Source organism: Vigna angularis, chromosome 8, assembly GCF_016808095.1.
Source record: "Vigna angularis cultivar LongXiaoDou No.4 chromosome 8, ASM1680809v1, whole genome shotgun sequence".
Classification (NCBI taxonomy): domain Eukaryota; kingdom Viridiplantae; phylum Streptophyta; class Magnoliopsida; order Fabales; family Fabaceae; genus Vigna; species Vigna angularis.
The window spans coordinates 20,364,500-20,383,757 of record NC_068977.1 but is presented as its reverse complement, the minus strand read 5'-3'; the positions used below and the strand labels follow the sequence as shown (position 1 = coordinate 20,383,757).

At 38.9% G+C, this 19,258-nt stretch overlaps 1 protein-coding gene across 1 annotated transcript; it reads left to right on the top strand.

The window, feature by feature from the left end:
• Positions 1 to 6,424: 6,424 nt before the first annotated feature.
• LOC108344277 (uncharacterized) lies at positions 6,425 to 9,853 on the top strand. The gene is made up of 3 exons (XM_052867838.1): positions 6,425 to 7,834; positions 7,949 to 8,185; positions 8,387 to 9,853. Exons 1-3 carry the CDS (start codon positions 6,425 to 6,427, stop codon positions 9,851 to 9,853), a joined length of 3,114 nt encoding a protein of 1,037 aa, XP_052723798.1.
• The last annotated feature ends 9,405 nt before the right edge of the window (positions 9,854 to 19,258 follow it).

The window sequence follows — 19,258 nt, the reverse complement described above, 5'->3', positions numbered from 1 at the left end:
ATGTGAAGAAAACAGAAGAAGAATAGACAAGAGTGTGTGGTTGTGAAACTGTAGAGTAATGGTGTGTGAATAAAAAGAGAAAGGAGATAGAAGAGGTTATGGCAGCTGTAAGTGCTAACTTTAGTTCAAAAATATACAATCTGTGAGTTTTTTTTATTCATGTCATCCATAATGAATTTCCTACCATTCTAGCTCTGCATTATTGAACTTGATCATTCTTGACTATTGAGGTTGAATTTTAATTATTTGTTATGATTGGTGTTTTTGCTTCTGGTTCAAACATTCCTGTAGACATAGTGAAGGCAACACGTGAATGTAAACAAGGTATAACAACAACCCAACCTTTTAACATTTAAGTACAGCCAATTTCATTACACCAATTCATGATGTAAGAAGGTAATATACCTATGTTGATGTTGGTTTTAGTTCTCTTCAAGTTGCAGTAGTAAAATACATAATCCAGATTGAGGTTTATATCTCTTAATTTTATTGTATAATATCTCTTAATTTACAATCATATGTTTAACACTCTAGCATCACATTCTGCAGCAGCCCAGCGCCCTGTTTTTTTTTTCGCCCTTCGGAAATTACCGAAGGCTTTTGGCCCTCGGTAATTACCGAAGGCTTTTGACCCTCGGTAATTACCGAAGGCTTTTGACCCTCGGTAATTACCGAAGGGCGAAAGCCCTCGGTAAATGTTAGCGACAAGGGATTTACCGAGGGCTCTTTGGCCGTCGATAAGCCTTCGGTAATTACCTTTTACCGACGGTTTTGGGCTGTTTCCGAGGACTTTTGGCCTTCGGTAATGTCCTTCTTTTTTGTAGTGTATGTTAAATATGAATATTTGTTGCATGAGATTTTTTTGGTCGTTTTCAATAATAAGCTTGCTTGCTGTTAGAGTTTTGTGATTATTATTGTTTCGATTAAAATTTTACTTTGTTTACTGCAAATTATGTATTTGATCTGACATAGTTAATAGAATCAGCTATGATGTTGTTTTGTAACATAATATTATGAATCCCAATCAGGTATATAAAATGACATAGTTAATATTATTTTGTGTTAGTACTCTATACCTCGTTAAATGGAAACCAATGCATGTCTTTCATCTGACACCTTAAAAAAAGAGCTACACAGTTATTTCCATGCACGGCTGAATATCTGAATTGCCATTTTTGTGTAAAATGATAAAACTTTTTACCTTTGCCATAAACTCCTGTGGATTCTGGAAGGTTTTTGCAACACCTCAATTAGTTTCAGCAATTTTTGAAAACTTTATAAATACTGGTGGTTTTATCAAAACCTCTGCAGATAATGGTATTTTTATCAAAATCTTTACTTCATATAATGATGCATGAACTTTTAGAAATAAAACATTTATGAACCCTTTTACAGTGATAGTGACAGCAATTTGATTGAAACATGATCTAAGAGCACACTCTCCTTCAAGATTGGATCTGAAATCTGATGCAACATGCTGGCTTCAGCTTCCTCAATTATGTCGTTTATATGTTCATTCAAAGAACTTACAATGTATTTATATGTATCTAACAATTTCAATGTATTCGGTTCTTATTTGTTTGGAGCATGAGGTGTAATAGTTTATATTTGATTAAATTATTAATAACAATATTATAGATGTGTTTTATTATTGTTTGCAACGTTTTATTTTTATGTTTTCTGCTGCCTTTAGTTTATGCTTCTTTTGCTTTTGTGAATGTTTCTTTCTTTCATTTTCAAAATCACTTTTTGTTATTCCCTTCCCTACATTGACACATTTTCAAAAACTTCAATCATTCGACTTACAAAATCTGTTATCAACTGCGATATACATAAAGTAGCTAGATTGATTAATGATTTTGGTGACATCTTCTCCTTTTTTCTTCCAAAAAAGCTTCCTTTGTTTTTGGGTGCAGACTTCTTTGCATTGTAAGTTGAATCATTTACTTCACATGTTTCATTTTCAGACAATGAGTTTTTCATCCTTAACGATTCATGTGTTTTTTCTTTATTTTCTATTGTATTTTTTTTTTCAGTTTCAAGAAATGGATGCATATGTTATCTCAATGCATCATAATCAAGGGATGACGCTGCTAATCAAATCAACCATCTGATCTTTCACCGTAAAGACATTACAAGAAGTTTTATCATTTTACACATAAATGTCAAATCAGATATTACGAAGCTCGTGCATGGAAGTATCTGTAGCACTTGACCTTCTGCATAAAGACAAAACTCATGTATGACGACGCTAAAAATGTAAAGATAGTGACAGAATTCAGCATCTCAATTGCTACATTAATGTGTTCATGTTAGTCTTTGGTGAGGAAAGTAAATGCATATTTGAATACTTTGTATAGGTAAATTCATTGGATATAACCATATGTCACACAATTCAATGTATTCTGATAAGAGAGATAATGACTCAATTTGTCTATAGCTATTAATTTGTCCATTAATACGAGTATTTTGTTAATTTGTCATTAACTAAGTTTGTTTTCGGAAAGGTCTTTCATTAAATCTTTCTCATTAACAATTTTAGTTAAATTGAAATTTAATTTTTGTTATTACTTTTATTTCATATATATTTGCTAAAGTTTATGCTTAAAATCAAAAAAATTATAAAAGTTAATTCTTATATATTTTAAGAAATAAAAATTTATAAAATTTATTATTTCTAATAGATTAATTCAATGAAAATAACGTTACATCCTAGTATTTTAAATCCTATTGAGAGAAAATTATAAAATAAATATTTTTTTTATGCGAGGCAATGACCCAAAAATCAAATATTACATAGAATGATTTAGAAAACTTAACTCGCATGTTTTATACACAGTGTACTAAAAGAAAGTGAAACCCACATGCATTATCATTCTAAATATACTCAGACTTTACGAATTTTAAGTATATCAATTATGATTTTATAATGTTAGTTCATATATTATGTATATTCTACCCTTAGATATGGAAAAAGGGTGACGCTCCATTGCTAGAGATATAAGCAATTTAATTAAATTAAATTTTAAATACCAATTAGGGAATCACTATTAAAAAATTATAATTAAATATTATTATCCAGCCAGAATAGAGAGACATATAGGCAAAACTTTCGTCTTTAAAACTTGGACCATTACTAATTCTACTAGTGTAGCAAATAAAAACACATTCTAAGAGAGAATAAAATTCAGTAGCCTCTTTGATGCACATACAAAAGCTCGCATTTTCTTAATGTTGAAGAGCGTCTAATTGAACAACCTTCATTTATGCATAAATATGAAAGGAAGTGATTAAGTTAGTTCAAATCTGAATAAATAATAAGATGCATAGTATTGTTGGAAGAATCAAAATACATACCCCTTGAAAGATACTCGGGGCTGCTTTCATACTGTAAAAATTCTTCCTGCAAAAACTCATCGTATGGAAGCTCTTTCTGCAAAAATTCTAAATTATTTTCTCCACTGACGCAAAATTCAACCGTTGAAAGATAAACTTTTTTTTAATTTATTAATGCTCGTGATTTGATCAGAGAATACGAGAGTATGTTTTGTCTTCATATGAGAATTAAGATCATACTTGTAAAATGAGAATGCTAATTATATTATTTATTTAAGAAAAAAAACAATTAAAAAAAACACAACAGTAGACATGGGTTACAGATTAAATACAATAAAAAGTAATCATATTTTTTTCAAATCTCCGGTAAATTTTATTTAGACAAATATATTTAACTTAATTTAATATATTATTTTTGTGACTGTGCACTGTCACGTCCCATTTAATTCTGTGATGATTCACCTCTTTGCTTCCATTAATGCTTCGAGCCACGCGTCCAGCACATTAAAAATCCACCACCGAGCCATGCATGCGCGCCACTTGTCAAAGTGGAAACTTCTGAAATCAGTGGTGGGGTGCAGGTGTCGTGTAGAGGGACGCTCGTCCGTCTGACAGTGGGTTTTGAACAAAAACAAATTTTCTGGAAAATCTCCCACTCTCTACGCGCACCTTCTTCTCTTCCAAACTCATACTTTTCCTCTTCTCCTCCATTTCTCTAGAACCTCCCAAACTTCTCTCTACTGTAACTCACCAAGCTTTTCTCCGAATTCCATTTCAGAACCGTAGGAACGTTCGTCCAGCTGTGATCTTCCTTTTGGACCGAACAGAATTGGAATCTAAGCTGGTAAGTTCCCTTCTCTAGTAGTTGTCCATTTAGGGTTTCATACGAAACCATGCTCTCGGTTCATGCATGGACTGTATCTGAGTAATCTCTGATTTTGGTATTTAGATCAAGTGAAAGTGTCTAGTGAAACTGAGGGTAGAACGCTGTAAGAGACAAACCCAACTTTTGCATTAGGGCGTACACTGCTATCCAGGTAAGGGAAGCTTATTAGATTTAATTTATGCGATTGTGCTGTACTGCATGTACGTTTAAGTGTTGCTTGAAGTATGATTCATGTTATTGTATTTTGGTATGCGAATATGATTCTGAAATGATGCGTGTAAATGATGAAATGTTATATGATTGGATTAAATTGAAAAATGAGTTGTATGATGAGATGATGTATGAAGAAGAACGAATTTGTGCCATGATATGAGTGATTAAATGCATGAAAGTTTATACTGGAAAATATGGTTACTGTATGTGGAATGAAAATATGAAAATCCTATGAAAATGAACGTTCGTCATCGAAACGGTCTTTGACCGTTCGGTAGTCTTGGTAAAATTCTTTGAAGTAGTGGAACCCTGTCATTTGGAAAGGATTCTCTTTGAGAACGAACGCTCTCTTATATTAGCCTTACGTTTGCGCGTTCGGCCAAACGTAAATATCATAAGTAGCACTCGGTCTTATACCGAACGCTCGTCCTAAAAGTGTAAATGATAAGTAGCGCTCGGTCTTAGACCGAACGCTCGTTCTTTCCGTAAATTGCAACGAGTGATAATAACGTTCGCCCTGAATTTAAAAAGCGTTCGTCCTAACTGGAAATAGCGTTCGTCCATACAGTTAATTAGCGTTCGTCCAAACAGTAAATTTATATCCGCTACCGCGTTCGGTCATTGACTGGCGGGTAGTACCTTTTGTAAATTCGTATCCGTTTTAATATCTAAAAGTTTTATGATGTCCTTATTCAATTAGAATTAATCTAATGTCCTTGAAATTTTAGTTATTCTAAGTATCAGTTGAATCGTTCTAGAATCAGTCTTTTAACTGATTCAAGTGGTCATGACGTCCGTTATTGAAAGGACGTTCGTTTTCCTACTGTCAGAAACGAGTGTCTCTCTCTGTACCATGTTAACGTTCGTCCTCATTATGAAGGGGGCGTTCGTCTTTTTAAGAAAGTGGAACATAGAATGAAAATGTATTTAAGAGGATGAATTAAGATGTGCGAACACTAGGAGAACTGAAATTGTGATTGTGGATTTGAACGAGCGTTCCAGGGTGGAACGACTCTTGAATGGATATTGAGATTTGTAAGTATGAACGTGGTAAGCTTAGATGGTGATCCATCCTGATATTCCGTGAATGCTCGTTCTCAAGTAGAGAGGAGCATGTCATGCGTGGGAATGGCAGGAGGTCTAGTCCATAATTGTAACTTGGACAGAACAGACTAACCTTAGGTGGCTACTGATGAGCATTCCAGTTACCCCACCTGAGTGCACGGACGCCTTAGCTACACAGGATTCATACAGTCCGGACGGTCGGTCTAGTATCACGATTTGGATTTGAGTTATGGTTGAATTGAATATATGTGTTATGATTCATTTGATATATTTGATATGTATGAAATGTATGTTCTGGCTTGAATTAAATTCAATAAGCTTACCCTGTGTTATTTCCTTGTGTTGTTGTTCGTCTATGAACTTTCGTCTTGTCTATGCAATGATCATCTGTGTGGATGTGAGCAGACGGAGAGGCGTTACTGGAAGAAACACTGGAAGAAGAAAATTTGGAGGACGCCAATCTCGTAGAAGTAGAAGTGAAGGCCAAACAGTAAGGGCGTTCGGTTTTTAGATATAGTAGTTAGAATAGCGAGCGGTTGTGAGCGAACGCTCTTTTTGATTGTGTAAATATTAGGACGTTCGGTAGTAGTTTTTGTAAACCGTTCGTCCTCTTTTATTTTGTGAACGCTCGTTGAATTATGTACATGCAAGGCCGTTCGGCCACTTTCGTTATTGTCGTTCCCTTTGCTTTAAAACTGTTTTGAATTATTAATATATGTGATTATTCTAAGTATATAGTTGATGACTGTATAATTTTGGGATGTTACATTATTGGTATCAGAGCAGTTTTGTTCTCTTAAAGGACACTGTAGGTTATGAGTGCACTGTGTTTTTGCTGTGTGCTTAATATGTGTTTAAATGAGTTATTTCTCTCAACTCTTTGCACGTTACTAACGTTCGTTTTCCTCTGTGTCCAGAGAACGAATGACACCTAGACTCCCTCCTCCACCCCAACCTACGGAACCTGATGCGTCCAACAACGCTAGGTTGTTGGAGACGGTGATAGACCGCTTACAGCAACAAAACACGACACTGATGGAACAAAATGCCACTCTGATGCAGCAGAATCAGAGTGCCATGCAGAGTTTGGAAGCTTCACGTGCCAACTCTGAAACAACACAAAGACAATTGATGGAGATTTTAGCAGCGACCAGGCATAATTCAGGGGCGTCTTCTTCCAACGCCGTCCCGCCTACTGCTGAGTGGATCTTGGAGAGTTTCCTCCAACACCATCCGGCCAAATTCAGTGGAAAATGCCTTCCTGATGAGGCGGACCAGTGGCTAAGAGACATGGAACGTATTTACAATGCTAAGAGGTGTCCGGATGAAAGCCGCTTGGCTTTTACAGAGTACTTACTGACTGGTGAAGCTAGCCACTGGTGGACGAGTATGAAAGCCATCTTAACGGACGCTCAGAATCCCATCACCTGGGCGGTTTTCAGAGGCAAATTTTATGAGGAGTACTTCCCGGACAGCGTTCGTTACGCTAAGGAAGTTGAGTTTCTTCAACTGTCGCAAGGAGCGAAGTCTGTGTCGGAGTATACCAACACTTTTAAACATCTTCTGAGGTTCAATACGATGGCCACCAGTGAGGAGTGGCAGTGCAGGAAATTTGAGAACGGACTGCGGAGTGATTTGAAGGTCTTGATTTCCAGTTTGTGCATCCGGTCGTTTCCAGCCATGGTTGAGAGGGCTAAAGTATTAGAGAAAAATATGGCTGAGGCGGAACAACAGAAGAAACAACAGGCGTCAAGAGGACCAATTCTGTCGAGACCTAATGTGAATCGGAACAGGACCCCATACGCTCGTCCAGCTCAGTCGAGTGGTTCGCAAGCTATGGTAGTTGCTGGACAAGCAAATCAACCGGGGCCGGTCAGATGTTTTCAGTGCGGAGGACCCCACTTTAGATCATCATGCCCTCAGTTGGTTGGAGGGAAATATTGCACTCGATGTAAAAGAAACGGTCATCTGGAGAACGAGTGTAATATGGGCGGACGTGCAGTGATGAGACCGCCGAACGCTGGAAGGACTCAGCAAGGAAGAGGTGGTCGAGCCCAAGCTGTTGGGCGTGTATATGCAATCACGGGTGCGGAAGCAGCGAGTTCAGGTACACTTATCACCAGCACGTGCTTGCTATATGGAATGAAATGTTGTGTATTGTTTGACTCGGGGGCGACACACTCCTTCATCTCGAAGGCGTGCGTTGATAAGCTGGGATTAGCTGAGAGTGAGATGCAGTTCGACTTGGTGGTGTCAACCCCAGCGGCTGGAGAGGTTAGGACATCTACCGTGTGCGTTAGATGTCCTATTGAGGTAGAAGGGCGTAGATACAAGGTGAATTTGATATGTTTGCCTCTCAAAGACTTAGAAGTAATTTTGGGAATGGATTGGCTGAATACCAATCGCATTCTCATAGATTGTGGGGCTAAGGAATTAATTTTTCCTAAGGAATATGAAGAAGAGTTGGGTGTGACGCTCAGTCAAATTAAGGAAGATATAATGGAAGGCGCCAGTTGCTTCTTGATCATGACACATGAAGACAGAGAGGTTGCGGATAAGAGTTTTGAACGTTCGTCCAATAAGTACACTAAAGGACGAACGGTTGTGGACGAATTCCCGGACGTCTTCCCGGATGAGGTGCCTGGATTGCCTCCCGTTCGTGAAGTTGAGTTTACCATTGATTTGGTAACGACCGCGGCTCCCATATCCGTTCAACCATATAGAATGGTACCAGCTGAATTGGTTGAGCTTAAACAGCAAATAGAAAATTTAATGGACAAAAGGTTCATCCGTCCAAGCGTGTCACCTTGGGGAGCGCCCGTGTTGTTGGTGAAGAAGAAGGATGGCAGCTCTCGGCTTTGTATTGATTATCGTCAATTGAATAAGCTGACCATCAAGAATAAATACCCACTGCCTCGCATTGACGATTTGCTGGATCAATTGCATGGAGCGAGCGTTTTCTCCAAGATAGATTTGAGATCGGGCTACCACCAAATTCGGGTTAAGGAAGGAGATATTCAGAAGACGACCTTTAGATCTCGGTATGGACATTATGAGTATGTGGTCATGCCGTTCGGTGTGACGAACGCTCCGGCAGTCTTCATGGATTACATGAATAGGATCTTCAGGCCGTACTTGGACAAATTTGTGGTGGTGTTCATTGACAATATTCTCATCTACTCCAAGAGCTGTGAAGAGCATGAAGAACACTTGAGATTAGTACTTGGAGTGTTGAGGGAAAAGGAGTTGTACGTTAAGTTGTCCAAATGTGATTTTTGGATGAAGGAAGTACAGTTCTTGGGTCACGTTGTGTCTGCTGGTGGGATTTCAGTTGATCCGGCTAAGGTACGAGCGGTCTTGGAATGGGAGAATCCACGCTCGGTCACTGAAGTTAGGAGCTTTGTGGGACTCGCGGGCTACTATAGGCGTTTCATAGAAGGATTCTCTAAGATAGTAGCACCGTTAACACAACTGACCAGGAAGGATCACCCGTTCGCCTGGACCGATCGGTGTGAATCTAGTTTTCAAGAGCTGAAGCGGAAGTTGACGAGCGCTCCAGTTTTGGTAATTCCGGACACTGCCAAACCTTTCGAAGTTTACTGTGACGCATCTCACCAAGGTTTGGGGTGCGTTCTTATGCAAGAGAAACGAGCAGTGGCGTACGCCTCTCGGCAATTGAAGATACATGAGAAGAATTATCCAACGCACGATCTAGAGCTGGCAGCCGTCGTCTTTGCTCTGAAGATTTGGAGGCACTACTTGTATGGATCCGTTTTCCAAGTCTTTACTGATCATAAGAGTCTCAAGTACCTCTTTGATCAAAAGGAATTGAATATGAGGCAGCGGAGGTGGCTTGAATTCCTAAAGGATTATGATTTCGACTTGCTTTATCACCCTGGTAAAGCGAACGTTGTGGCGGATGCACTAAGCAGGAAGGTGGTGCATGTGTCGTCCATGATGGTACGTGAGTTGAGCCTTGTGGAAAGCTTTAGAGACTTAAGGTTGCAATTCAATTTAGAACCGGACAGCATCAAATGCTGTAACCTTAGGATATCCAGTGACGTTTTCGAGAGGATTAGAATGAAGCAACTTGAAGATGAAGAATTAGTGAAGATAAGAGGCGCGCTCGGCACAGATAAAGCAAAGGAGTTCAATGCTGGGACGGACGGCCTACTACGTTATATGGGTAGGACGTGCGTTCCCAATGATGGAGACTTGAAGCGGATGATATTAGAGGAAGGGCATCACAGCTGTCTTAGCATGCATCCGGGCATGACTAAGATGTACCACGATCTCAAGCAGTCGTTCTGGTGGCCAGGGATGAAGAATGATGTTGCACGCTTTGTGGCATGATGTCTAACATGTCAACGTGCTAAGACTGAATATCAAAGACCGGGTGGACTACTACAACCTTTGGAGATTCCCGAATGGAAGTGGGACAGCATTTCAATGGACTTCGTGACTCACTTGCCTCGCACGGTCAAGAATCACGATTCCATTTGGGTGATAGTGGATCGTCTAACAAAGAGTGCTCACTTCTTAGCCATCAACTTGAAGATGTCCATGACCAACTTGGCCAAGCTCTACATCAAAGAGATCGTTCGTTTGCATGGAGTGCCGTCCAGCATCATCTCTGACCGAGACACAAGATTCACCTCTCGGTTTTGGCAGTCGTTGCAAAGCGAACTAGGCAGCAAACTCCAAATGAGTTCAGCGTACCATCCTCAGACGGACGGTCAATCCGAAAGAACAATCCAGACGCTCGAGGATTTATTACGGACGTGCGTACTCGATCACATGGGCGTTTGGGATGAAGTACTGCCGTTAGTAGAGTTCACCTACAACAACAGCTTCCAGTCCAGCATTGGAATGGCTCCCTTCGAAGCACTTTACGGACGAAAATGCCGCACGCCACTTTGCTGGTTTCAAGAAGGAGAGAATGTATTAACGGGACCGGAGCTCATTCAACAAACGACTGAAAAGGTGAAATTAATACAAGAGAGATTGAAGACGTCCAGAAGCAGGCAGAAGTCATATGCCGATAAGAGAAGACGACCACTAGAGTTCAAAGCTGGCGATCATGTTTTTCTAAGGCTGAATCCAACTACTGGAGTAGGAAGAGCGTTGAGATCAAAGAAGTTGTCTCCCAAGTTCGTGGGGCCATATCAGATTTTGAGAAGGATTGGACCTGTTGCATACGAACTAGCCTTGCCTCCACAATTGTCCAACCTTCATCCGGTATTTCACGTCTCTCAACTCCGAAAGTACGTAGCTGATCCCTCGCACATATTGGAGCTAGAGGACGTTCGTCTTCGTCAAGATCGAACGCTGGAGATGAAGCCGGTTCGCGTTGAAGACGTTCGCACTAAGTTATACAAAGGGAAGGACGTTCGACTGGTGAAAGTAGTATGGGACGACAAGACTGGCGACTCTACTTGGGAAGTTGAGGATGCCATGAGAGACTTATACCCTCATTTATTTCAAGGTAAGTCTTCAATTTTCGAGGACGAAAATTTTTGTAGATAGGGGGATTGTCACGTCCCATTTAATTCTGTGATGATTCACCTCTTTGCTTCCATTAATGCTTCGAGCCACGCGTCCAGCACATTAAAAATCCACCACCGAGCAATGCGCGCCACTTGTCAAAGTGGAAACTTCTGAAATCAGTGGTGGGGTGCAGGTGTCGTGTAGAGGGACGCTCGTCCGTCTGACAGTGGGTTTTGAACAAAAACAAATTTTCTGGAAAATCTCCCACTCTCTACGCGCACCTTCTTCTCTTCCAAACTCAGACTTTTCCTCTTCTCCTCCATCTCTCTAGAACCTCCCAAACTTCTCTCTACTGTAACTCACCAAGCTTTTCTCCGAATTCCATTTCAGAACTGTAGGAACGTTCGTCAAGCTATGATCTTCCTTTTGGACCGAACAGAATTGGAATCTAAGCTGATAAGTTCCCTTCTCTAGTAGTTGTCCATTTAGGGTTTCATACGAAACCATGCTCTCGGTTCATGCATGGACTGTATCTGAGTAATCTCTGATTTTGGTATTTAGATCAAGTGAAAGTGTCTAGTGAAACTGAGGGTAGAACGCTGTAAGAGACAAACCCAACTTTTGCATTAGGGCGTACACTGCTATCCAGGTAAGGGAAGCTTATTAGATTTAATTTATGCGATTGTGCTGTACTGCATGTACGTTTAAGTGTTGCTTGAAGTATGATTCATGTTATTGTATTTTGGTATGCGAATATGATTCTGAAATGATGCGTGTAAATGATGAAATGTTATATGATTGGATTAAATTGAAAAATGAGTTGTATGATGAGATGATGTATGAAGAAGAACGAATTTGTGCCATGATATGAGTGATTAAATGCATGAAAGTTTATACTGGAAAATATGGTTACTGTATGTGGAATGAAAATATGAAAATCCTATGAAAATGAACGTTCGTCATCGAAACGGTCTTTGACCGTTCGGTAGTCTTGGTAAAATTCTTTGAAGTAGTGGAACCCTGTCATTTGGAAAGGATTCTCTTTGAGAACGAACGCTCTCTTATATTAGCCTTACGTTTGCGCGTTCGGCCAAACGTAAATATCATAAGTAGCACTCGGTCTTATACCGAACGCTCGTCCTAAAAGTGTAAATGATAAGTAGCGCTCGGTCTTAGACCGAACGCTCGTTCTTTCCGTAAATTGCAACGAGTGATAATAACGTTCGCCCTGAATTTAAAAAGCGTTCGTCCTAACTGGAAATAGCGTTCGTCCATACAGTTAATTAGCGTTCGTCCAAACAGTAAATTTATATCCACTATCGCGTTCGGTCATTGACTGGCGGGTAGTACCTTTTGTAAATTCGTATCCGTTTTAATATCTAAAAGTTTTATGATGTCCTTATTCAATTAGAATTAATCTAATGTCCTTGAAATTTTAGTTATTCTAAGTATCAGTTGAATCGTTCTAGAATCAGTCTTTTAACTGATTCAAGTGGTCATGACGTTCGTTATTGAAAGGACGTTCGTTTTCCTACTGTCAGAAACGAGTGTCTCTCTCTGTACCATGTTAACGTTCGTCCTCATTATGAAGGGGGCTGAATGTTCGTCTTTTTAAGAAAGTGGAACATAGAATGAAAATGTATTTAAGAGGATGAATTAAGATGTGCGAACACTAGGAGAACTGAAATTGTGATTGTGGATTTGAACGAGCGTTCCAGGGTGGAACGATTCTTGAATGGATATTGAGATTTGTAAGTATGAACGTGGTAAGCTTAGATGGTGATCCATCCTGATATTCCGTGAATGCTCGTTCTCAAGTAGAGAGGAGCATGTCATGCGTGGGAATGGCAGGAGGTCTAGTCCATAATTGTAACTTGGACAGAACAGACTAACCTTAGGTGGCTACTGATGAGCATTCCAGTTACCCCACCTGAGTGCACGGACGCCTTAGCTACACAGGATTCATACAGTCCGGACGGTCGGTCTAGTATCACGATTTGGATTTGAGTTATGGTTGAATTGAATATATGTGTTATGATTCATTTGATATATTTGATATGTATGAAATGTATGTTCTGGCTTGAATTAAATTCAATAAGCTTACCCTGTGTTATTTCCTTGTGTTGTTGTTCGTCTATGAACTTTCGTCTTGTCTATGCAATGATCATCCGTGTGGATGTGAGTAGACGGAGAGGCGTTACTGGAAGAAACACTGGAAGAAGAAAATTTGGAGGACGCCAATCTCGTAGAAGTAGAAGTGAAGGCCGAACAGTAAGGGCGTTCGGTTTTTAGATATAGTAGTTAGAATAGCGAGCGGTTGTGAGCGAACGCTCTTTTTGATTGTGTAAATATTAGGACGTTCGGTAGTAGTTTTTGTAAACCGTTCGTCCTCTTTTATTTTGTGAACGCTCGTTGAATTATGTACATGCAAGGCCGTTCGGCCACTTTCGTTATTGTCGTTCCCTTTGCTTTAAAACTGTTTTGAATTATTAATATATGTGATTATTCTAAGTATATAGTTGATGACTGTATAATTTTGGGATGTTACATGCACAGTGTTGCATGTTCTAAAACATGTAGATCTGAGCAGTATTGTAGTTGTTATATGCTAACCTGATGATACAGTAATGCTTTTGCTGTGAAAGATAAAATCCTTTATTTGATTAGCAGCCGCCATTGATTTTTGATCTCTTCTTACCTGATATCAAAATCACAGAAAATTAAATAATAGGAAATATAATTTGTGAATACAAGTACATAAACTAGATGTAAAAGTATATTAAGAATATACAAGAACATAAACTAGGTCATGTTTTTCAAACAGATACCAATAATATGACATAAAATATTAATATAAATTAAGGTTTCATATAAATTTAACATTATTTTTTAATTATCTTTAAAAAAAATAAGAAGATGTCAGTATTTTATGAGAACTTACCATCTGACAGAAAGAGCTTTGGGTGTTTAGGCTTCCAACAAAAATATGAATGAAAAAGGAAAGACAGAGGGAAGCGGAGCGAATGAGGCGTGCATTTTTAAGCTTTTAGGTTACCTTTATATAGCCGAACATGAGGCTTACTATCCGTTCGATTATGTGTAGTTGTAAAAGTTTTATTATTATTTAATTATTTTTATTTAATAAAATTAATAACTTAAGTTCTTAAAATAAGAAAATAATATGTGTATTGAAGTATGGTTTAAAAAGAGTTTTTAAGGTGATATTCTTGATGATTATTTCAAATAGAGTAATTTATTGATGTAAGGACTCATCATTGGAAGTGATCCTAAACCTTTAGTAATCACTTCAATCTTAAGTAAGGAAGGGGATTATGTGGTGAGTAGCAGAAGATCCTAGTTTATGATCATAAGTCGTTAACAAACTAATTTTGCGTGATATTAGGGGATAGGAGACAACTATTTCACCATTACAAGTATACAATTTATCATAGTTTGACATTTTATATATATATATATATATATATATATATATATATATATATATATATATATATATTTTGGGATTAATCAAATATGGAATTTATATGTATGGTTAGATTTGATTTGGTTTGGAAATGAATTATGATATAGAATGTTTTATAATTCTATGAGTTTATTCTTTTATAATATTATAGTACTTTTTTAAGTTGTTGTTTGTGTTTATTATATGATTTGAAATAATCACCTGACCTGATGAGTGTCAATAAAAGAATATGAGATTTCACTGAAATAAACCCTAAGGATAAAGGCGAAGATGTATAGTGTGTTATAGTTTAGTTAGTTTTTTTTTGTGATTGAAATGTAAGAAACCTATTATAAATAAGAATATAGAATATATATATATATATATATATATATATATATATATATATATATAAAATTTGATTTATAGTTATATTCATGGTTTGGATAACTGTCAAGACTCTTTGGTATATATATTTTTTAATTAACTTTTTCTAGTTGATTAAATATGTGATGCTTGTTTAATTGTTAAACCATTTAATTTAGATTTGAAGACTTATAATGACAGTGATTCATGGTGTTTGGATTGAAATGAGAGTCATGTATATTGTTGAAACTAATACTTAGACGTAAACAATCACTACTGCAGAAATGACCTTTAACGTCACCCTATAGACGTCCGTCCTCAACATCCCCAACGTAAATAATTGACCGGTGGCATATCCATAAATAAGTGGAACTCGAGATGTCCGTCCCTGGTCGACACGGACGTTTATAATATTATAGACGTCCGTCATAGGGGGACGGACGTTTAAGAGGCTGAACAAGTGAACATTGTCAAGTACCATGCCAGCCCTTAAACGTCCGTCCTTGGTCGAGATGGACGTTTATAATGTTATGAACGTCCGTGTGAGTTTGACGGACGTTTAAGAGGCTGAAAACGTGAACGTTTTCAAGTACCCATACCAGCCCTTAAACGTTCGTCCTTGGGCGAGACGGACGTTTATAATGTTATGAACGTCCGTGTGAGGGGGACGAACGTTTAAGAGGCTGAACAAGTGCACGTTTTCAAGTGCCCATGCCAGCCCTTAAACGTTCGTCCCTGGTCGAGACGGACGTTTAAGACCTGAACAAGTGAACGTTTCAACTCCCCATGTGTCAGCCACTTGAACGTCCGTCCGGGGAGGGCGCGGACATTTATAATATTATAGACGTCCGGGGTAGGGGGCGGACGTTCACTAGGCTGAACACTGAACGTTTCAACTCCCCATGTCAGCCACTTGAACGTCCGTCCTGGGAGGGCGCGGACGTTTATAATATTATAGACGTCCGGGGTAGGGGGGCGGACGTTCACTAGGCTGAACACTGAACGTTTCAACTCCCCATGTCAGCCACTTGAACGTCCGTCCTGGGAGGGCGCGGACGTTTATAATATTATAGAACGTCCGTCCTGGGAGGGCGCGGACGTCTATAACAGTATTAATATTGTAAACGCGAACCCGCGAGCAGTTACGCTCGTCTTCCCCCCGCGAACGCTGTCTGCTCCATTGATTTTCCAGGTGCGTTTGTTCTTTTTTGGACCGTTTAAATTAACTTTCAATCCGATTACATTGCTCTGTGATGAAATACCTTTGATTTGAACCGATTAAAAATAGTTTTCGATACGTTTTTTTGCAGTTGCGTGTTCTTGGGCGGATTCTTTGACTGTTTTTGGGCTACGTTTTATGCCATTCCTCCTCGATTTCCATCCCTTTGACTGTTTTTGGGCTACATTCTTAGGCTGTTCCGGCAGTGCACAAACGGACGTCCAACCCCCCAACCCCTACCACTAACAATACAACCAAGTAGACGTCTATATAGACGTCTATATAGACGCCGGACGTCTATATGGACGTCTATATAGACGTCCGACCTGATACAATGAACGTCTATATAAACGTCCGATCTGACATAGCGGACGTTTATATAGACGTCCAGCCTGACACAACGGACGTTTATATAAACGTCCGGCCTGACACAACGGACGTTTATATAAACGTCCGGCCTGACACAACGGACGTCCACATAGACGTCACCCGCATAGACGTCCGTTGGAGGTCGGACGTCAAAAGGCCCACAGAACGGACGTCTATAGCCCGTTCTACACTAGTGAATGTGCAATATATATCTCGTCTAATGAAAATAATCTACACAATATATTGCTGAAAAGAGATACAAATGTTACTTAAGTGAAAAAAAAAATCTATAAATCCAACACTTTACAGAAATACTAAAGTGTAACCTTTCTTTTGTCTTTACACGCATATTTTCAATTAATAAATGTAAACAATGATCTGATACATTAATTAATAATTTATTTTAAATAAACTAACATTGTAGCATTGAGATGCTCAATTAGGTTATTAGTCGAAGACTGTAACAGTACAAAAGATTAACGGTGTGTTCCTTTGAAGGGAATTTACTCTTTAAGTAGATTGGGAAGGATGGATTTGCAAAAGTAGGGGTGTTCTCATGGGCTGATTTACGCCGATTTGGGATGATTGAAGGGAGACGATTTTGGAAAAAACACTGTGCATTTCATCTCAGCTAAAGTGCGACGATTTGCGCTGATTTAGTTGGGAAAGACTTATATGCCCCTTATAAGTAGCAGTACGAACACACTGTGCATCCATGCATCTGTGCCTTATTTATCAACGTGCTTCTTTCGTTATTCGATTCCCATTTATAATGAACCGATTCCAAGCATATTAAAATAAAGAAAAGTGTAACTTGAATCACTGTTGTTTCACGAGACGAGAAAAAAGCTATGTACCCTTTGACGAATACAGTGGATTATGGACGTCCATGTGATGACCCAGTGTGCAGGCATGCGTTTATTTCCTTTTGAGAGTGCTTTTGCTGCCCATTTGCAGTGGCCAGATTCTCTACTTGACAGAACCATTCACTGCCATGCATAGGAGAGTATGGTGGGAAACATGTCTGAATTATATTACAATGCTTTGACCAGCCACACCATTAATAAGAAGCTGGTTGGTGGATAAGTTGGGTGTGTGTATTGATGTGTGTGTTTACAGAGAGAGACATCGAACTTTGAAGATAAGGAACTGGAAAGCTGATTTGCGCGAGTGTGTGGTGAAGTAGTGCATTCAGATTGAGCACCTGAGGAGTAGATATAGGTAATGTTTGTTTTCGATTTTCTTGTGGTTGTTGCAGGTAGAAGGTGTGTGATGTAGTTGAAGAGGAAGAGAGTTGGAGGAGCAAGAGGGTAGTTGTTGATGATGAGGTAGCGGATGAAGATGAGAAATGAAGGAAGGAGCAGTGGTTGAAGAAGTTATGGAAGAAGCCATGTACTGGGTTCGAAGAACAGGGTCTCCAGACGCTCGAACGTAATCGGTTACAAGTGCCGTAACCGGTTACTCATTGTAGAAGATGGACGCGTATTCGGTTACACATCCCGTAACCGGTTATAGCTTCATGGTATTTGGCAAAAGGATGCGTATTCGGTTACACATCCCGTAACCGGTTAAAGGGTCACGATCAACCAAGTTATCCGGTTGAGGCGTGTGGTCAGACCGTTGCTGTGGCGTCGTCTCCGGTTGGCGAGGATTTGGTGTCTTTATTATTTGCACTTGGATAGGTGCAGCGTTGAAAATCTGCAGGGACCTAACCTTGCTGCATGACAGCGTTGGTGGCTATGGGGTTGACGAGTACGACGCACATCATAGAGGTGGGGTACGAGCACTAACAATTGAGGCATACTCATAAGCAGTGAAGAAGGGGAGGAGGGAGATGAGGGAGATGTAGATGCACAACAGGAGGCCGAGAGTAATAGGCAGTTGAAGAATATGGTATTTTTTGAATTGAGCTTAACCAATTATTTGTGTTGCAGGTTTATGTAAGCTGAAGATGAATTTGGTGAGGTATTGGTAAGCAACCGAGGTGCTTGATTTGGTAAGGTACATAGATTGTTAGTCATTCACATGTGCACAGAACACACCCATTCTATTTTCTTAATAACTTTGCTGAATTTAAAGCTTATTGTTTGACAGTTTCTCTAGTGCAGAAGTATTACAGAAAGGTTGCCCAAGTTTATTTAATTGATGATTTTCCAAGGACGAATTTGATCACTTCTCAGTCCAACAAACAGCTTCTTACTTCCCAAAGTAGTTTGCGAAAAGTTGACATCATAGCATAGAGGGTAACGAAGGAGAAAAAGTGAGTGATAAAAACTTGTTCATTGTGTTCTTTTCGTTTTTAGTAGTATGTGTTAAAGACAATGTTGTTATTGCTGGAAAGATGTGTAGCGTACTAATTAACTTCGTGTTATTGTATTGAAGACCATATTTGAGGTGCAAAAAGCTTGGTGGGTGTCTATTGACAATTTGGGATACCAATACGTGGTTAAGTTTCGTATAGGTTGTGTTAAAACAGTGGATAGATTGAGTTCAAGGTAAATGTAAGACAAAATTTTGTAATTTTTTTTAACCATTATATCATATAAGATATTGATGTCCTTTGTTTAACAGGTTGCATTTGGATTAGGCACTCAGTTTATTTCAATATTGACACCTGAAACTATTATCTTGTTGGGATCTTACTCTGAACACATATTCAATCTTGGCTGAAGTCTTCCTTGAAATTTTCCTTCAAAGCTTGACAACTTTCTTCAATAGGTATGATACATAGTATGATCTCGTGTTATTATGTATTAATGTGGTTTATTTACTGAATAAATATAATGTTTTTTGATTAATTATTATATGAATGTATAAATATTGTTAAATAGGATATGATCTGTTGTGTTCATGA